General features: G+C 46.9%; 1 protein-coding gene across 1 annotated transcript; it reads left to right on the top strand.

Annotated features, from left to right (window-relative positions):
- The first annotated feature begins 11776 nt into the window (after positions 1-11776).
- Tubb2a (tubulin beta 2A class IIa) lies at positions 11777-15568 on the top strand. Its single transcript, XM_005066401.4, has 4 exons — positions 11777-11935; positions 13124-13232; positions 13571-13681; positions 14318-15568. Exons 1-4 carry the CDS (start codon positions 11879-11881, stop codon positions 15376-15378), a joined length of 1338 nt encoding a protein of 445 aa, XP_005066458.1. The 5' UTR covers positions 11777-11878; the 3' UTR covers positions 15379-15568.
- Positions 15569-15836: the final 268 nt, after the last annotated feature.

Here is a 15836-nt window from a genome sequence, read left to right as displayed (position 1 = left end):
TTCAAACTACCACAGTTAGGTGTGAGAGCAATCTGGCTGTTGCATCTGTCATCCCATTGATCACCAGGATTGATTCAACTGAGGTGACTAGCTAGGTGGGTGTCCCATTCCTCCCTCAGCCCTCCATGTGAGTCTCTGCCAAATCTGTGTGCTTGTTGGAAGAGAACAATCTTTCCCAAAACAGGACTTCTATCAAGGATTTATGAGTAGCTGCACTCCCTTGCTAGAAACAAGCTCTCAAACCACTGTAGTCTGTTCTTTAAGAAATGCATAATTACTAGCATCTTTAACACTGATCAGTGTGGAGGTATGATTGAAGATGGTACTGCAGGCTCCAAAGAGGCATTGAACACGATGCCAATCTGCCTTGAGAACTCACTGGCCAAACCTCAAGACAATGAATTTCATTCCATTGCTAGTCTCGTTTAATAATAAATCGGGGGAGGGGCTGAAACAATGGAAGAACAGTCAACTGCTTGCAGTTGCCAGATTCTTACCCCTGGCTTCAGTGTCACCACACCTTAGTCAGGCTTCTAATCCTTTCCAAATGCCTCTAGATTTTGCCTTGCTTCCAGGCACTCAGGTACACACTGTCTGCCTAAACATCACAGAATCTGCAGATAAGAGAGAACACTATTCCCGACGTAAGTGACCTGATTTTGCTACCTGCTTATCCCCACCGGTTTGCCACCTGGATCCCCCATACCCACAATTCTTGCATGTTCTGCTTGTCATTTCCTAGAAAAGAAACTCCACTTCAGTCTGATTCTGGATGCTTAAAGGTTACTGAACCTAGAGTATTTCTCTTTTGTAATTGACTTCCCATCTTTGTCCAGACTTGTGTTTTGGATGAAGCAACGTGCAGATGAGGGTCCTAAACAAATCCTGTTCACATAGGCACTGTCTAAGTGTGTTGACATATGACATTGTAGTTTCATTTCCATTCGTGAGACAGCAAACGATGGCACTAGGTAGCGCTGTAACTCCAAGCTACTGTGGGGAGTTCATATCAGGCATAGTGTATGCATGTGGGTAGACATGGTACAAAAATGTCTCCCCCACCCCTTTCCTGTTTGAGGTTCACAATGGAAGCTGCAGCCTAATAACAGCCAGCTCCTGACACTGCTGCTCTGTTTCCTCTTGGAAACTCACCCATTCTTCCATGGTCAGTATGTATGACAGCTATAACCCTGTGTAGTTCAACAAGACATTGGATCCGTGTCAGGAGTCTTCAACCCCCATGTCACAGAAATTCATTCTTGCCTGCAGAGAGAACCGCTGCCTCTGTAGTTCTGGCAGGGGATCTGCTGGGCCCACTTTCTCTCCTGGCTCCTCCCAGCCCTGCATCTGTAGTCATAATATGGCCGATGCACTGCGCATTTCCAAGACCCTCCGCAGCTGCTGCTGCACACACACACACACACACACACACACACACACACACACACACACACACACACACACACGAGCAGCAGCTCACTGGGCTCTTGCCTGCTGTCTGGTATGATTCTCTTCATTTCAGTTTTGGGATGAGCATGGCATTGACCCCACCGGCAGTTACCATGGAGACAGTGATTTGCAGCTGGAGAGAATCAATGTGTACTACAATGAAGCTGCTGGTAAGGGTTTGGATGTCAGCCTTGCTTTCCATACTGCGGCAGAGGAACATGCAAACAACAAGGAAATGCTTTTTTGCATACTCATTTAAAATGCCAATTACAAGATAGATGGATAGATATAGATAGATAGATAGATAGATAGATAGATAGATAGATAGATAGATAGATAAAAGCACTTTGTAGCTCCTGAAGACCTCTGCACATTTGGTGTGATTAAGCATGCTTCATGTGTCCATTTTCCTTTTCTTCCTTTGTCTCAGTGCTGGGATTTCTGTAATGAATTCTGCTGTTACATCTTTGTCCTTGCCAAGCCCAGTCGTAAGTCAGCTCTTGTCCCCACAGGCAACAAATATGTACCTCAGGCCATCCTGGTGGACCTGGAGCCTGGCACCATGGACTCAGTGAGGTCAGGACCCTTCGGCCAGATCTTCAGGCCAGACAACTTTGTTTTCGGTATGTCGTCATGCTCCATGAGAGCTGGCCAAATGACTCACCCCTTCCTAGCAGCCATGGGCTTAATAGCTGTGTGTGCAGTGCCCAGCTGAGCCTGTGTCCACAGCCCATAAATCCTGGTCTAACCTGTGTAGCTGACAAGATCATGTCTGTTGACTCTTGACAACTCGGAGACCAGTGTGTGGCTGTAGAGGCTGTTAAGGGCCTCCATGAGGAGGAGCTCTGGGGGGAGGGGGGAGAGGATGAAAGTCTTCAAAGAGGACATCACAGGCTGCAGGAGATTTCAAAGGACCAATGATGCCAGGCAACCACTTCAGTGACCAAGGTGTGGACCAAGTGCTTAGAGCTGCCTGCCCACCTCTTTAATTATAGCTAATTAAGAACATCTACGGAATACCCCCTGTGCTTATTTTCGGAGGCAGCTCCTTTCCCTCAAGTTGTTTTGTTTCCCTTTGTTTGATAAAGGCTCACACACTCCAGGATGACTCTCTGCCCAAGTACTGGCCTTACTGACATATGCCACCATATTCTGCTCCTCATCTTGATTCCAACCTTTCTGCCACGAAGTCTTGGAAAGGTGATTTTTATTTTGAAACCAATATATAAACCCAGAAATGATGCACCACACCATAGTTGACATATGTATATATTGTGTAATCCTTAAAACCAGGTTCAGCATTTTCATCTCAGACATTTCCGTGTAGTAAAGGCTCAGAATCCTCTCAGTTTTCTGACATGCAGAGAACATTGTTGTTTCTATGGCAACAGCACAGCAGTGCTTCTACTCCCCTCAGCTGTAGCTTAGTAACTGCCATCAACATTTCCCCAACACTCTGGACCTCAGTCCTTTTGAGGGTCACTAATTCATGGAAATTTTACCTTTGGAAACAAAAGTGTGTCTAAAAGACTATCCAAGGTGCCCCAGTAATAGTCCCACCTTACCTTTTATAGGTTGAGTAACACAATCTGGCATCCCTGTGTGTATCTAATATTCTCTTTGTTCTGACAGGCCAGAGCAGCACAGAGCGCAGGAAATAATTGAGCAAAAGGCCACCGCACAGAGGGCACTGAGGGTGGTATTAGTTTAGACATCATATCCTCTCCCACAGTCCTAGGCACCACGGTCAAGCTCTACAATACCGTCTTTTCAATCACCAGCTGGTGGAGAACACAAACGTAATCTACTACATCAATGAGGCCCTGTACTGTAAGCATTGCAATTTGTAACTTTAGTCCAGGGTTCTAACACTGCCTTTTTGGTATCTCATGCACTCCACAAAGATCCATGCATACACTTTGAAATAATGTTTTTAAAAGATGGCTAAGGGTATAAAAACAAATGTTTCCTCGCATATACTTTGTTTGTTTACAGCTGTAAACTGTCCAGAGAATCATTGTTCTTGCTATCTGTAAAATTGTAAAAAGTAAAAAATCAGAAGTAAATAGAATAAAAGCCAGTGATATGGTGCCTTCTCTCTGACCATCAGTGTAGCCAACCATCCTTTTGCTGGAAATTCTGAAGCTTCCCAGCAGAGGTCATGTTCTCCCTAGGATACTGGTACTAACAGCCAAATAGGTGGGTGAGGGGGTTAAAATACTAGCACAGCTTTTGCTGAGGCACTGGCCTAATGATACCATCTTGCAGCTGGTGTGGTTGGCGCCGTCCAATGACAGCCCTTCCAACCGGGTCAAAGGAGTGATAACAGTTTTGGGCTGTTCTTCAGTTCTCACTTGAAGGCCTCCCTGAAGGAGAAGGGATTCAAAGCCCTACCTCATGAGGGTCCTGGGAGGGGCTGAAATATTTAGGCCAAGAGCCCCAGGATCTGGAAGTAAACGTGTTGAATAGGTGTGATCTGTCTGAGGTTGCATGGTCACTAAGAGCTACCTGTCCACAGATAAAAAGGGACTTGCTAATTAATCTCTGTCAGACCTGACCACTGGTTCCTTTGGCCCTTATTATTCTAAGACAAGGTGGACACAACTTGTATCTCTGGATACAATTCTAGCGGCACCAGAACTCATTTACCCAGCTAGCTGAGCTTTTGTGGAAGACTTCTTCTCGTGCAGTGACAGGTTAGAACAACAACACTAAGAAGCCTGGCTTGCCTACTTCCCATGTGGGACTCATGTGATGCTCACGGGTATCACCGTACACACCCTTGTGTGAAGCCCTTGCTGTCCATGGCCACCATTTGCTCTCTAGTGCAAGCATTTAGCTTCCGTGTCTTCCTTGGCTCCATTCTCTATGACCCTTCTTGAGCATCCTAGGTTTTAGACCATTCTCAACATCTCCTGTCTAATCTCCCATTCCACATCATGGAAGAAGTCAAGCATGATCATTCCTCCACAGCCATAAATCCCCTGTGTATAAATAGAGCCAACTTCAAGTTGCAATGATTTGGGGAAAGGCTGTATGTGTACAGAGTGTGCACAGACTTCTTTCTTGTCACTCTCTGTAAGCACTACAGTATAAACAGCTATTTAAATGGCATTTACACTGCTCAGGTGTTATGAATCATTCAAAGATTATTTAAAGTATACAAGGTGGTATGGAAGGCATATATGAATTGCTTTATGGAAGGGATACACATCTCCAGGTTTATATAAAACTTTCCCATGGGTGCTATAGGACAACTGTGCTAGTTCTGTATTCCTGCGTAATAAGTCACTGCAAACTGAGCAGCTGATAGTGGCACAATCATTTTACAATGTCCCGGGATCAGGAATTCTTAGAATTGACGATGAGTCCCTCCCTTAGGACATCACAGAGTGGACCAGCCTGGTGTACAGTGTCATCTGGAGCTCAGAGGCTCCTTTCACCAATTCATTTGAGGATCCTCTCATCTCTATGGCTATTCACCAAAGACTGCTCTCAATATCTGGAAGTGCCTGACCGTTCTCTGTAACACAGAAGGCTCCTCTCCCCTTTGAGGCCAACAAGAAAACCTGCTCTGCCCGATGGTCCAAACTGGGGTGCTCTTCTATCACTAGCTGCTGAAAGTCTCATTTTAAAGGGGCCATTAGAGGCAGTCTTCCCAGGAAAGCTTAAGCCAAACTGATGTGGAACCTAACTGCCTATCACACCTCATCCTAGCAGTGCTTAGATTAGTGTTTGAACAGTTGGAGAAGGGTCATCTTAGAATCTGCCTAATACACATGGACTGAGAAGAATGGAAATAACATGGTCTTTGGACCCAGGTAAACCTGTGCTTATCACAGGGTAAATAACTTAGCTCATTCATCAGTGTTTGTAGTGCCAAATGGCAAAACTGACCTGGCTAATAAACTTTAGAGAGGTCACGTTGGTTCATTATAATGAAGAACAATATGCTAATAAACCTTAGAGTGGTCACATAGATTCATTATAATGAACATATATAATATTCATTGTAATGAATATATATGCATGCACACACATATAATTCTTACATACATGCTGCATGTTAGATTAGCCACAAGGTATTGGTGCATTACATTAGTAGCAACATTTGGGTCTATGAAACACTGTTATTTCTTGATATTCAAGGAGATTGGTTTCAAGATCCCTGTGGATGCCAATAAAATGGCCAAGTGTTTGCATATAACCTATACACTTCCTCCTATATACTGTGTTGTCTCTAGATTACTGATAACCCCTGATAGATGGCAAAGCTATGCAAATTGTTTAGAATGACATGAAAACTATCTGCACATGCTCAGTATTCACATGACTTTCTGCTATTTTTGGATGTATTTCATCCATGATGTGTTGAGTTCATGGATGTGTAAGTGCAGCTATAGGGGCCAGCTGTAGAAAAAACTGTAAAAATTCATCTTACATCTGACTATTAAATAGTGCTTAGGACTGTTTTGTACATGTGGCAATGAAGGTGTCTATGGTGACAGATGTAAAGGAGCTCTCCTTCCAATTAGTCAAATATTTCTGGAATTTTTCTGGGATATAAAATGACATAACAATCAGGAATGATTTGGAATTTCTCTGAAGATCCCAGTCTCACAGTCAGGGAGCTCCTAGATAGTAGATTTTTGTTTATTTTTTATTTTATGTCTAAAGTGCTCTCAGTTCAGTCCAATAAGAACCTTTGAAACAATTATTTCAATATTCCTTTTTAGCTAAAGAATGTCCACTGGTGTTTTGAAAGCACTTCCCCTGGGTATTCCTTGGATTCAGCCTCTCATAAGGCTGCTCTGGAGAAAGCAGCACAGACCATGGTAGGGACAGGGAGGGAAGAATTGTTCCTGCAGCAGAGACTGAAATACAGCAGTTGTGGCTGGGAAATGACCTCACAGATGAGCACACAGGGCAACCATCTCTGAGCCAGGCTCTCTTCCCATGCTTGCAAATATGTGCTGGAAAACTCTCCCCTGGACATTTTCGGCAAAGGCAGAATTATCAGGCTCTGTACAAACAACTGGCTAGCTTCCCTCCAGAAGAAAAGACAATATTGATGTCAACCTTCCCAAGTTGCTATTTGCCTTGAAAGCAAAACTGAACAAATCTTAGGCTCTGGAACGTTCTGAAAGAATTGAATAGTGTTTGTTACACTAGCTTGGCAGGATGGAGGGTGGCATGTTCAGCATCACCCAAATTCCTTGGCAAAACAGAACTTGGTTGAGACGGGAAAGCTGGTGTTCTGTGAATAGGTAGTGAGGTGAGGGAAACAATGTTGCAAAGTAATGGCAACAGGGTCTCTCTCGGGTCGAGGTACTTCACAGAGCTGGTCACTACTATTGTCCTGTATCTTGCAGGGGGTCTTCTGGGGACCTGCAGACCCAAGGAGCTTCTGTAGAGAAGAACATTCAAAGGATGCTTCAACTTGCCGCTTAAAAGAGCCACTGCACACCTGCAGTCCACTGGTCCTTCTCATGGACCAAGAGTAGAGTGTAACAGGATGATGTGCATGCAACAGTATGGGGCACAGAGGACGGAAAAGCATCAATTAACTAGAGCAGTGCTTCTCAACCTTCCTAATGCTTCAACCCATTAATACAGTTCCTCATGTTGTGGTGACCCCCAACCATAACATCATTTTCATTGCTGCTTCATAACTGTAATTTTGCTACTGTTAATGAATTGCAATGTAAATATCTGATATGTAGGATATTTGATATGTGACCCCACAGGTTGAGAACCACTGAATGAGAGTATCACCTAGAAAGTAGTTGTGTCAGTCAGCTTCCTGTCAGTGAGACAAAATGCCAGGGATGAGGAGCATGTCATAAGGAACAAAGCTTCACTTGGCTTACAGTTTCAGCAGTTTGGCCCATGGTTGGGCTGCGGTGGATGTGGGCACATTAGGGTGGAAACTTATGGTGAAGGAAAGTGTTCTGTGAGTGCTGGCTAAGAGCTGAAAGACTGAGAGGAGGTGGGGCCAAGTCCCAATAGCCCTTCAAGGGTGACCTAACTTCCAGATACTAAACCCTACCTCTTAAAGGTTCCATCATCCCCTTATAGGACTGGAAGTTAGGAAGCAAGCCTTTAACACAAGAGCATTGGGGGGTATGGGAAATACAAACTGTAGCACTGACATGAGTTAATTCTGATTCATAATGGAGCAAATGGGAGAGGGGACTACACACTAACCCCTGATGGGGGATGCCCTTCTTTATGATGTGAATATGTTTCTCTGATTGGTTGATGAATAAAGCTGCTTTGGTTAATGGACAGGCAGGATTTAGCCAGCAGGAACTCCAAACAGGGATAGAGAAAGCTAGTAGGTGGAGTCAAGGAGATGCCATGTAGCTGCTGAGGAAGCAAGAGGCCTGGGCATCACCAATAAGCCAGGGCCATGTGGAGATGCACAGATTAATAGAAATGCATTAACAATTAAGAGAGAGCTAGCCAATGTTACCAAACTGTTTATAATAAATATAAGTCTCTGTGTGTTTATTTGGGACTAAATGGCTGTGGGACTAGGTGGAACAGAAACTTCCTTCTACAAAACCCTCTGCCATCAGCAGCCCAAATAAATCCTCCTTGTCTTGTTTTATCAGATATTTTTCCACAGTGGCAAGAATAATAAGAAATCCAAGCTCCATTAATGGGGGGGGACAGAGAGAAGAAGACAGAGGAAGGGAGGGGGTGGGTAGAGTGGAAATGATCATGCCAGCTGCAATAGTGCAGATGTGGCAGGTGAGACTGTAACTTCTGTTACACATTGATCTGCTCAGTCTTTGTAACAGCTCCAGGGGGTACAGTTGTCCCTCAGTGTCATAGAAATGGGCTCCAGGAGACCATTAGACAGTCAAGTCTCTTATATGAATGACATAGACTGTTCAAAGTGAGTTCTAGGACAGTCAGGGCTACATAGAGAAACCCTGTCTCAAAAAACAAACCAAACCCCCAGAACAAACAAAAAATCAATAGTGAAACACACACACACACACACACACACACACACACACACACACCACATTTAGAGATCAGTGGATACACTAGACCTCTTAATACTTTTGAAATTTTAAATAAAAAATACTTTGTGTGTGTGTACGTGCACATGTGCCCAAGTATACTCACGTGCATGTGGGAATCTAAGGACACCTTTTTGTGAAGTCAGTTCTCTGTCCACCTTTATGGGGATTCTAGGGATCAAGCACAGCGGACAGGCTTGTATAGCAAACATCTTTACTTGCTGAGCCTTTTTGCAAGCTCTAAATTTTAAATTTTATAGCCAATAAGTGTGTACATAACACATATATTTATGATGGAGTTAGAGCTTAAGATGAGTTCAACCTCTGGCCAGGAGGAGCCTCTTCCATCTACAAAGGAGATTAATACTTGTAAAAAGGACCTGACACATCCTTGAAGGTGTTTGACAACTATTACTACACATTTGCTCTAAATTATTGTCATTGATGCAAAATTAATAGATTTGGTTGGGGTTCACACTGAAACTAATATTTTTAAAATTTTAGGACCCTTATAAGTGCACTGACAAATCTGTCTCAAGTATGTCTGTCCCCTACAGAAGGAGCATCAGTCATGGTGGCAGCTAACATGCCATGCACCCACAGAGCACTTTTCCCCAAAGCTTTCTCACTGGGGACTGGTGAAGGCAAGGAGGGAAACTGTGCAGGAAGAGAGAAGGGTAAGGCCTGAGTCCATGCTCAGCCATCCACCTTTTAGTCTAAATTTTTGTCATCACTACTCTGCAATGCCTTCAGGGCAGGGACAATGCTGGTAACATCAGGTCTAAGCAGCAAATGGCCTATGATTGGAGGATGCTGTTGTCCCTTGCCATAAACCATCTGCCCAATAGCCAGCAGAACTGCTTCTTTTAAAGGAGAAAAACAAATAAAAGGAGGAGGGTTAATTGTTTTCCACAGAGCTCTTTGGAGACCTGGTCTAGGTCAGGGAGAATTACTTGGCTCATCTCCTCCCGTCATGCCTCTGAGTTCCACACAGCAGCCTTGCTTTGTGATAGTGTGATGGAGTTTGGATAGTCACGCTGGGGGCCGGTGAAACAATCCTCAGATGAATCACTTTGGGCAGGGCAGGAATTGTTTAAAATCTGTGTTTCCCTGACTATACACTAATAGAATCAAGGCTGGGCATCCACTGGTGGAAGTAGGCTGCCTCTGGGTAATGCCCAAAGCAGATGGTCTTCAGGAACCCGTGCCTGCCCTGAGCAACAGTCACTGTTCACTTTCTGCCAGTCCACTTAGTGTCCCGAGCACACTGGGTGCTGCTTGTCCCTTAGCACAGCATTTCCACCTGGTAAGGCAGGCTCAAAGGGGAATTGCTGGAGGACCCAGAGAAGAAACAGTAGACAAGCCCCACTCCCTGAAGTGACCTAGTCTCTGCCTGCTAGGGGACCTCTCATCCTAGGGTCATCCTTCAGAGTCATATCCTCTGCTCCTTTTGGCCGTATACTTCCACCATCAATGAAGCAACATAGACCAATAGACAACTGTCTCCAGGAAACCTTTGTAAAATGCCGTGACCAGTGAGGGACATTCTCCAAAGCAGGGGCGTTTTGGCAGGGCTTCTGGAAGGTTCCAGCTTATCATGAATACCCAAGATATGAAGTTGGAGGCAGAAAGTGGCAAGGAAATGGAGGCCAAGCCTTGCCCCTAAGAAGAGTATCAGCTGGACAACTTATCAGTGGAGGACCCAACAGCTTAGGGAGGGGTGAGAGACAGAAGAGCATTTAGGACATCCCTTCCCATCTGAGGAGGTACCGTGCCTGCCTGCCTGCTAGGATGGTCTGGTTCCCTGAAGTAGAGCCCATGAAGATGGGACTTAGCCAGGGCTAATTCATGAGTGATTGGCTTTCGGCTTCCACCTCAGCCAATGACCCACTATTAATATGGCAAGCAGGATCCACATTTACAATGGCATCACCTTAGACTTTATGGAGGCATTTTTACTTCATAAACTCAGTCTGCTTTCATATATGCCTTCTCATTTCCTGTTCACAAAGTCAGCTCCAAGGTACCTATAATTATTTAATGTTTGAAGAAACTGGCTTCCAAGAGGAAAGGGTGGAGACTCCTGTTTACCTGTCCACTGTTACAGACCCAAACAAGAACAGCTTCTGTTGGTGGGCCCTCACGCCAAGCCTTTGAGACTCACCCAGGGTTTCTGCTCAGAGACAGAATGCAGATTCCTTGGCTTTCTAGCTTTGTAGGTTTTAAACCTTGCTTTTCTTACTGGAAGAATCAGGGCAAAAATGATGCCTATTTAGAGCAGCATTATACAAGACAAATGTAATGTGAGCCCCGAATACGGGCTGCACCAGTATTTTTATATCTTCCTGTTTATCACATTTTTAAAACGTGGATCATCTATAAAAAGATTTCAAACACTATCCAAAATATGACCATTGGGACCTGTTATCAGTGGAGTTCTTTGGCTAACTTACCATCGTGTATTTCACACAGCAACATCTCAACTCAGGAAGGGACCCTGTTTTTCCAAGAGCTCAATAGCCACCTGTGGCTAACAGCAACCAAAATTACCTCGCAGGTAAGGTTTGGAAGGCATACACTTAACCCCCGTGCTGTATTAGAATCCTCCTTTTCCCTTTCTCGCCCTCTCGCGAGGAGAAATTTCGACATTTAAGAGGCTTTTCTGACCCAAGAGTTTAGAGCAGGCACGTGACAAATCTAGTTCCAAGCACTTTTCCTTCCTACACCTAGCAATCGACCTGCAAGTGCGCACCCTTGCTGTCCTTGAAGAAACAGCCGGGAACCTCCCGGGAACCTCTCCCCTTCCTCCCAAGCAGTACCCAGTCTTCGGTTTAATTCGCCCTCAGTTACCACCCAAACTTGAAAGAGGATGGCGAGGGAGTTCAATCCCCAGCCCAGGATGCATGCGCCCCTGTTCAGATCGACATCTAGTGAAGGATGAGTCTTCAGTTCTGGGCTCCTTATTCAAGAGCAAGGCGACTCCTGCCCTGCTACTGGGGAGGCAGGACCCCAACCTCTAGTCCCTGGGTGGTGGGGAGTGGGCGGGGTGGGAGAGGAACCGTATTGTGACCCAAAGGTCTCTCCAGTGGCCGAGCAGCTCAGGTGGACGCTGAGGGGAAGCCAGCAGGATCAGCCGAGGGACCCAGTAAAGCTGGGACACTGGATGCAGGGCGAGTGCCCCGGCACCTCGCACCGCGCCCCGGCTCCCTCTCGCGGTGCCGCAGTCCCTGTCGCTCCACCCCTCGGTCCTGCCCCCATGACGTCAGCGCGGACGGGCGGGTCCCCGAGTATAAAAGGCTGAGCTGGGGGAGGGCGACAGGTTTTTGCGCTCCTTAGCCCTCTGTCCACGCACTTCTCCGAGGGCCAGAGCCTCCACCCCTTCTGCAGCCAGCACCATGCGCGAGATCGTGCACATCCAGGCGGGCCAGTGCGGCAACCAGATCGGCGCTAAGGTGGGCGCACCCCTGGGGAGGGAGAGGGTGGAGTCGCCCGCTGGGGCTGGGGTCCCAAGATTGTGAGCCAAGGGCCGGGCCGAGCCTAGGGTATCCAGAGGAGTCAGTGCTGGTGACGCATTCCACTGCTGGCTACTGGGCGGGGCGGGTCCTGAAACCCTTTCCACCTGCCACGATGCGCGTGACAGGATGTCTTAAATCAAGGTCCATTACATTGCTTTGGGACACAACCCGTTTGCGGGGTGCAGCGGATATTCATTCCTCTGGGTTTTTCGTCTCTGAAATTTGGGTCTGGGCGGGGGGGGGGTCACAGTCATATGTGTTGAGAAACTCATGCCAAATATAATTTGTATATTTTTTAAAAAGTCTGTCATATGAATGAAAAAATGCAGTGTCATTGGGTTGACAGATGTTACAGAGGCGTCTCTTTGGGCCAACAGAGAAGGGTGTTAGACAAATTCGCTTACAAGTGCTGCTCCAGACTTGACATAAAAGGCAGTGGTCCTCTTTCTGTGAGACAGCAGGTGACTGCACGGAATCGGGGCTGTGAGACCTGGAGGCAGCAGTGGGCATTCAATATGGGTGTGGGCGGGCGCCTGTACAAGGACGTGGTCTCTTTCAACACCGCCATATTGCCCACCCAACCTCCGCACCCCCTTTCCTGCTGCCAAGTCACAATGGAGGCTGCATCCTCAGGATGGCCAGCTTTCTCAAGGGCTGCCAGGCACCCTCTTAGAATTGTGCTGCCCATCCTGAACATTCCTAGCCCGGGGGCAATACCCGGAAGCCAATATGTAGGTCAGTGATATAAAACTGGGCTGTTGGAGTCTGTGCCAGGAGCCATTGATCCCATGAGGCGCAGGGGGTGGGGCACCTGGTCTTTCCTTCTGCCCTTCCCCATCCATCAAGCTGTATGTAGTGACATTTAGCCCTGTCTGGAGAGAACCGCTGCCTCTGTAGTTCTGGCAGGGAATCTGCTGGGCCCACTTTCTCTCCTGGCTCCTCCCAGCCCTGCATCTGTGGTCATAACATGGCTGATGCACTGCGCATTTCCAAGACCCTCCGCAGCAGCTGCTGCACACACACACACACACACACACACACACACACACACACACACACACACACGAGCCAGCAGCAGCTCACTGGGCTCTTGCCTGCTGTCTGATATGATTCTCTTCATTTTAGTTTTGGGAGGTGATAAGCGATGAGCATGGCATCGACCCCACCGGCAGTTACCATGGTGACAGTGATTTGCAGCTGGAGAGAATCAATGTGTACTACAATGAAGCTGCTGGTAAGGGTTTGGATGTCAGCCTTGCTTTCCATACTGTGGCTGGGAACATGCAAACAACAAGGAAATGCTTTTTGCATACTCATTTAAAATGCCAATTACTAGATAGATAGATGGATGGATGGATAGATAGATAGATAGATAGATAGATAGATAGATAGATAGATAAAAGCACTTTGTAGCTCCTGAAGACCTCTGCACATTTGGTGTGATTAAGCATGCTTCATGTGTCCATTTTCCTTTTCTTCCTTTGTCTCAGTGCTGGGATTTCTGTAATGAATTCTGCTGTTACATCTTTGTCCTTGCCAAGCCCAGTCGTAAGTCAGCTCTTGTCCCCACAGGCAACAAATATGTACCTCGGGCCATCCTGGTGGACCTGGAGCCTGGCACCATGGACTCAGTGAGGTCAGGACCCTTCGGCCAGATCTTCAGGCCAGACAACTTTGTTTTCGGTATGTCGTCATGCTCCATGAGAGCTGGCCAAATGACTCACCCCTTCCTAGCAGCCATGGGCTTAATAGCTGTGTGTGCAGTGCCCAGCTGAGCCTGTGTCCACAGCCCATAAATCCTGGTCTAACCTGTGTAGCTGACAAGATCATGTCTGTTGACTCTTGACAACTCGGAGACCAGTGTGTGGCTGTAGAGGCTGTTAAGGGCCTCCATGAGGAGGAGCTCTGGGGGGAGGGAGGGGAGAGGATGAAAGTCTTCAAAGAGGACATCACAGGCTGCAGGAGATTTCAAAGGACCAATGATGCCACTTCAGTGACCAAGGTGTGGACCAAGTGCTTAGAGCTGCCTGCCCACCTCTTTAATTATAGCTAATTAAGAGGATCTACTGATTGTTCCCTGTGTTTACTTTTGGAAGTTACTGAGTCTTGTTAAAATGTGTTTCCTTCAACTCAATTTTTCCTTTATTATGATCTCCAGGATTTTGATGTCATTGTTACACTGACAATATTTCCTTCCGTAAAACAGTATAACTAAAAGACTACTAAATGATCTCCAAGGCAAGGTTTTCCTCATCCTTCACAGTTCAGTGACACTACCCTGAATTCCTAAGTGTCCAATATTCTATGTCTCTCTTGCAGGCCAGAGCGGTGCAGGAAACAACTGGGCAAAGGGCCACTACACAGAGGGCGCTGAGCTGGTGGACTCCGTCCTGGATGTAGTGAGGAAGGAGTCTGAAAGCTGTGACTGTCTCCAGGGCTTCCAGCTGACCCACTCACTGGGGGGAGGCACTGGCTCAGGCATGGGGACCCTGCTCATCAGCAAGATCCGAGAGGAGTACCCAGACCGCATCATGAACACCTTCAGTGTCATGCCCTCACCCAAGGTCTCTGACACTGTGGTGGAGCCCTATAATGCCACCCTCTCCGTGCACCAGCTGGTGGAGAACACAGATGAAACCTATTCCATTGACAACGAGGCCCTGTACGACATCTGCTTCCGCACCCTCAAGCTGACCACACCCACATATGGCGACCTCAACCACCTGGTGTCAGCCACCATGAGTGGGGTGACCACCTGCCTGCGCTTCCCAGGCCAGCTGAACGCAGACCTGCGCAAGCTGGCCGTGAACATGGTGCCCTTCCCACGCCTGCACTTCTTCATGCCAGGCTTCGCGCCTCTGACCAGCAGGGGCAGCCAGCAGTACCGAGCCCTGACAGTGCCTGAGCTCACCCAGCAGATGTTCGACTCCAAGAACATGATGGCTGCCTGTGACCCGCGCCATGGCCGCTACCTGACGGTGGCTGCCATCTTCCGTGGCCGCATGTCCATGAAGGAGGTGGACGAGCAGATGCTCAACGTGCAGAACAAGAACAGCAGCTACTTCGTGGAGTGGATCCCCAACAATGTGAAGACGGCCGTGTGCGACATCCCTCCTCGAGGCCTCAAGATGTCGGCCACCTTCATTGGCAACAGCACTGCCATCCAGGAGCTGTTTAAGCGCATCTCGGAGCAGTTCACCGCCATGTTCCGGCGCAAGGCTTTCCTGCACTGGTACACGGGCGAAGGCATGGACGAGATGGAGTTCACCGAGGCAGAGAGCAACATGAATGACCTGGTGTCTGAGTACCAGCAGTACCAGGATGCCACGGCTGATGAGCAGGGCGAGTTCGAGGAGGAGGAGGGCGAGGATGAGGCTTGAGAACTTCTCAGATACATTGTGCACCCTTAGTGAACTTCTGTTGTCCTCCAGCATGGTCTTTCTATTTGTACATTATGGTGCTCAGTTTGCCTCTGTCAGAAATTCACTGTTGATGTAATAGTGTGGACCTCCTTTCAAGACTGCAGTATTGTCTAAGATAGCTATACTAATAAAAAGCATGTGTATAAAACCTGTGGTCCTCTTTTCCCCTTGACATCCTATTTTTTTTTCTTTTGAAATACAAAGCTTCAGGGGATAGTACTATGGGACTTCTGCTGAGTGTTTTAATTGCTAGCATTCCAGACAGCCTATGAACTTGTAGACTGAAGGAGTAAGACAAACCCGGCTTTTGACTCTTAGGCAATAAAAGAATGTTGTTGTAAATGCAGGATGTTCTAAAATAACAAATGTGAACACTACAAATTATAAATTATGGTAAGAATTAATTTTAAGGCAAT

The sequence above is a fragment of the Mesocricetus auratus genome, unplaced genomic scaffold, assembly GCF_017639785.1.
Source record: "Mesocricetus auratus isolate SY011 unplaced genomic scaffold, BCM_Maur_2.0 Super-Scaffold_100013, whole genome shotgun sequence".
In the NCBI taxonomy this organism is placed as follows: Eukaryota; Metazoa; Chordata; class Mammalia; order Rodentia; family Cricetidae; genus Mesocricetus; species Mesocricetus auratus.
Note: the sequence above shows the minus strand (reverse complement) of the source record. Positions and strands in the feature narration are given on the sequence as shown.

Excerpts from the sequence above, each read along its gene's own strand:
- Tubb2a (XM_005066401.4), top strand. The coding sequence starts at position 11,879 with ATGCGCGAGATCGTGCACATCCAGGCGGGCCAGTGCGGCAACCAGATC. Across the intron at positions 11,936-13,123 it reads GCAACCAGATCGGCGCTAAG|TTTTGGGAGGTGATAAGCGA; the intron begins GTGGGCGCACCC and ends TCTTCATTTTAG. Across the intron at positions 13,682-14,317 it reads GCCAGACAACTTTGTTTTCG|GCCAGAGCGGTGCAGGAAAC; the intron begins GTATGTCGTCAT and ends TCTCTCTTGCAG.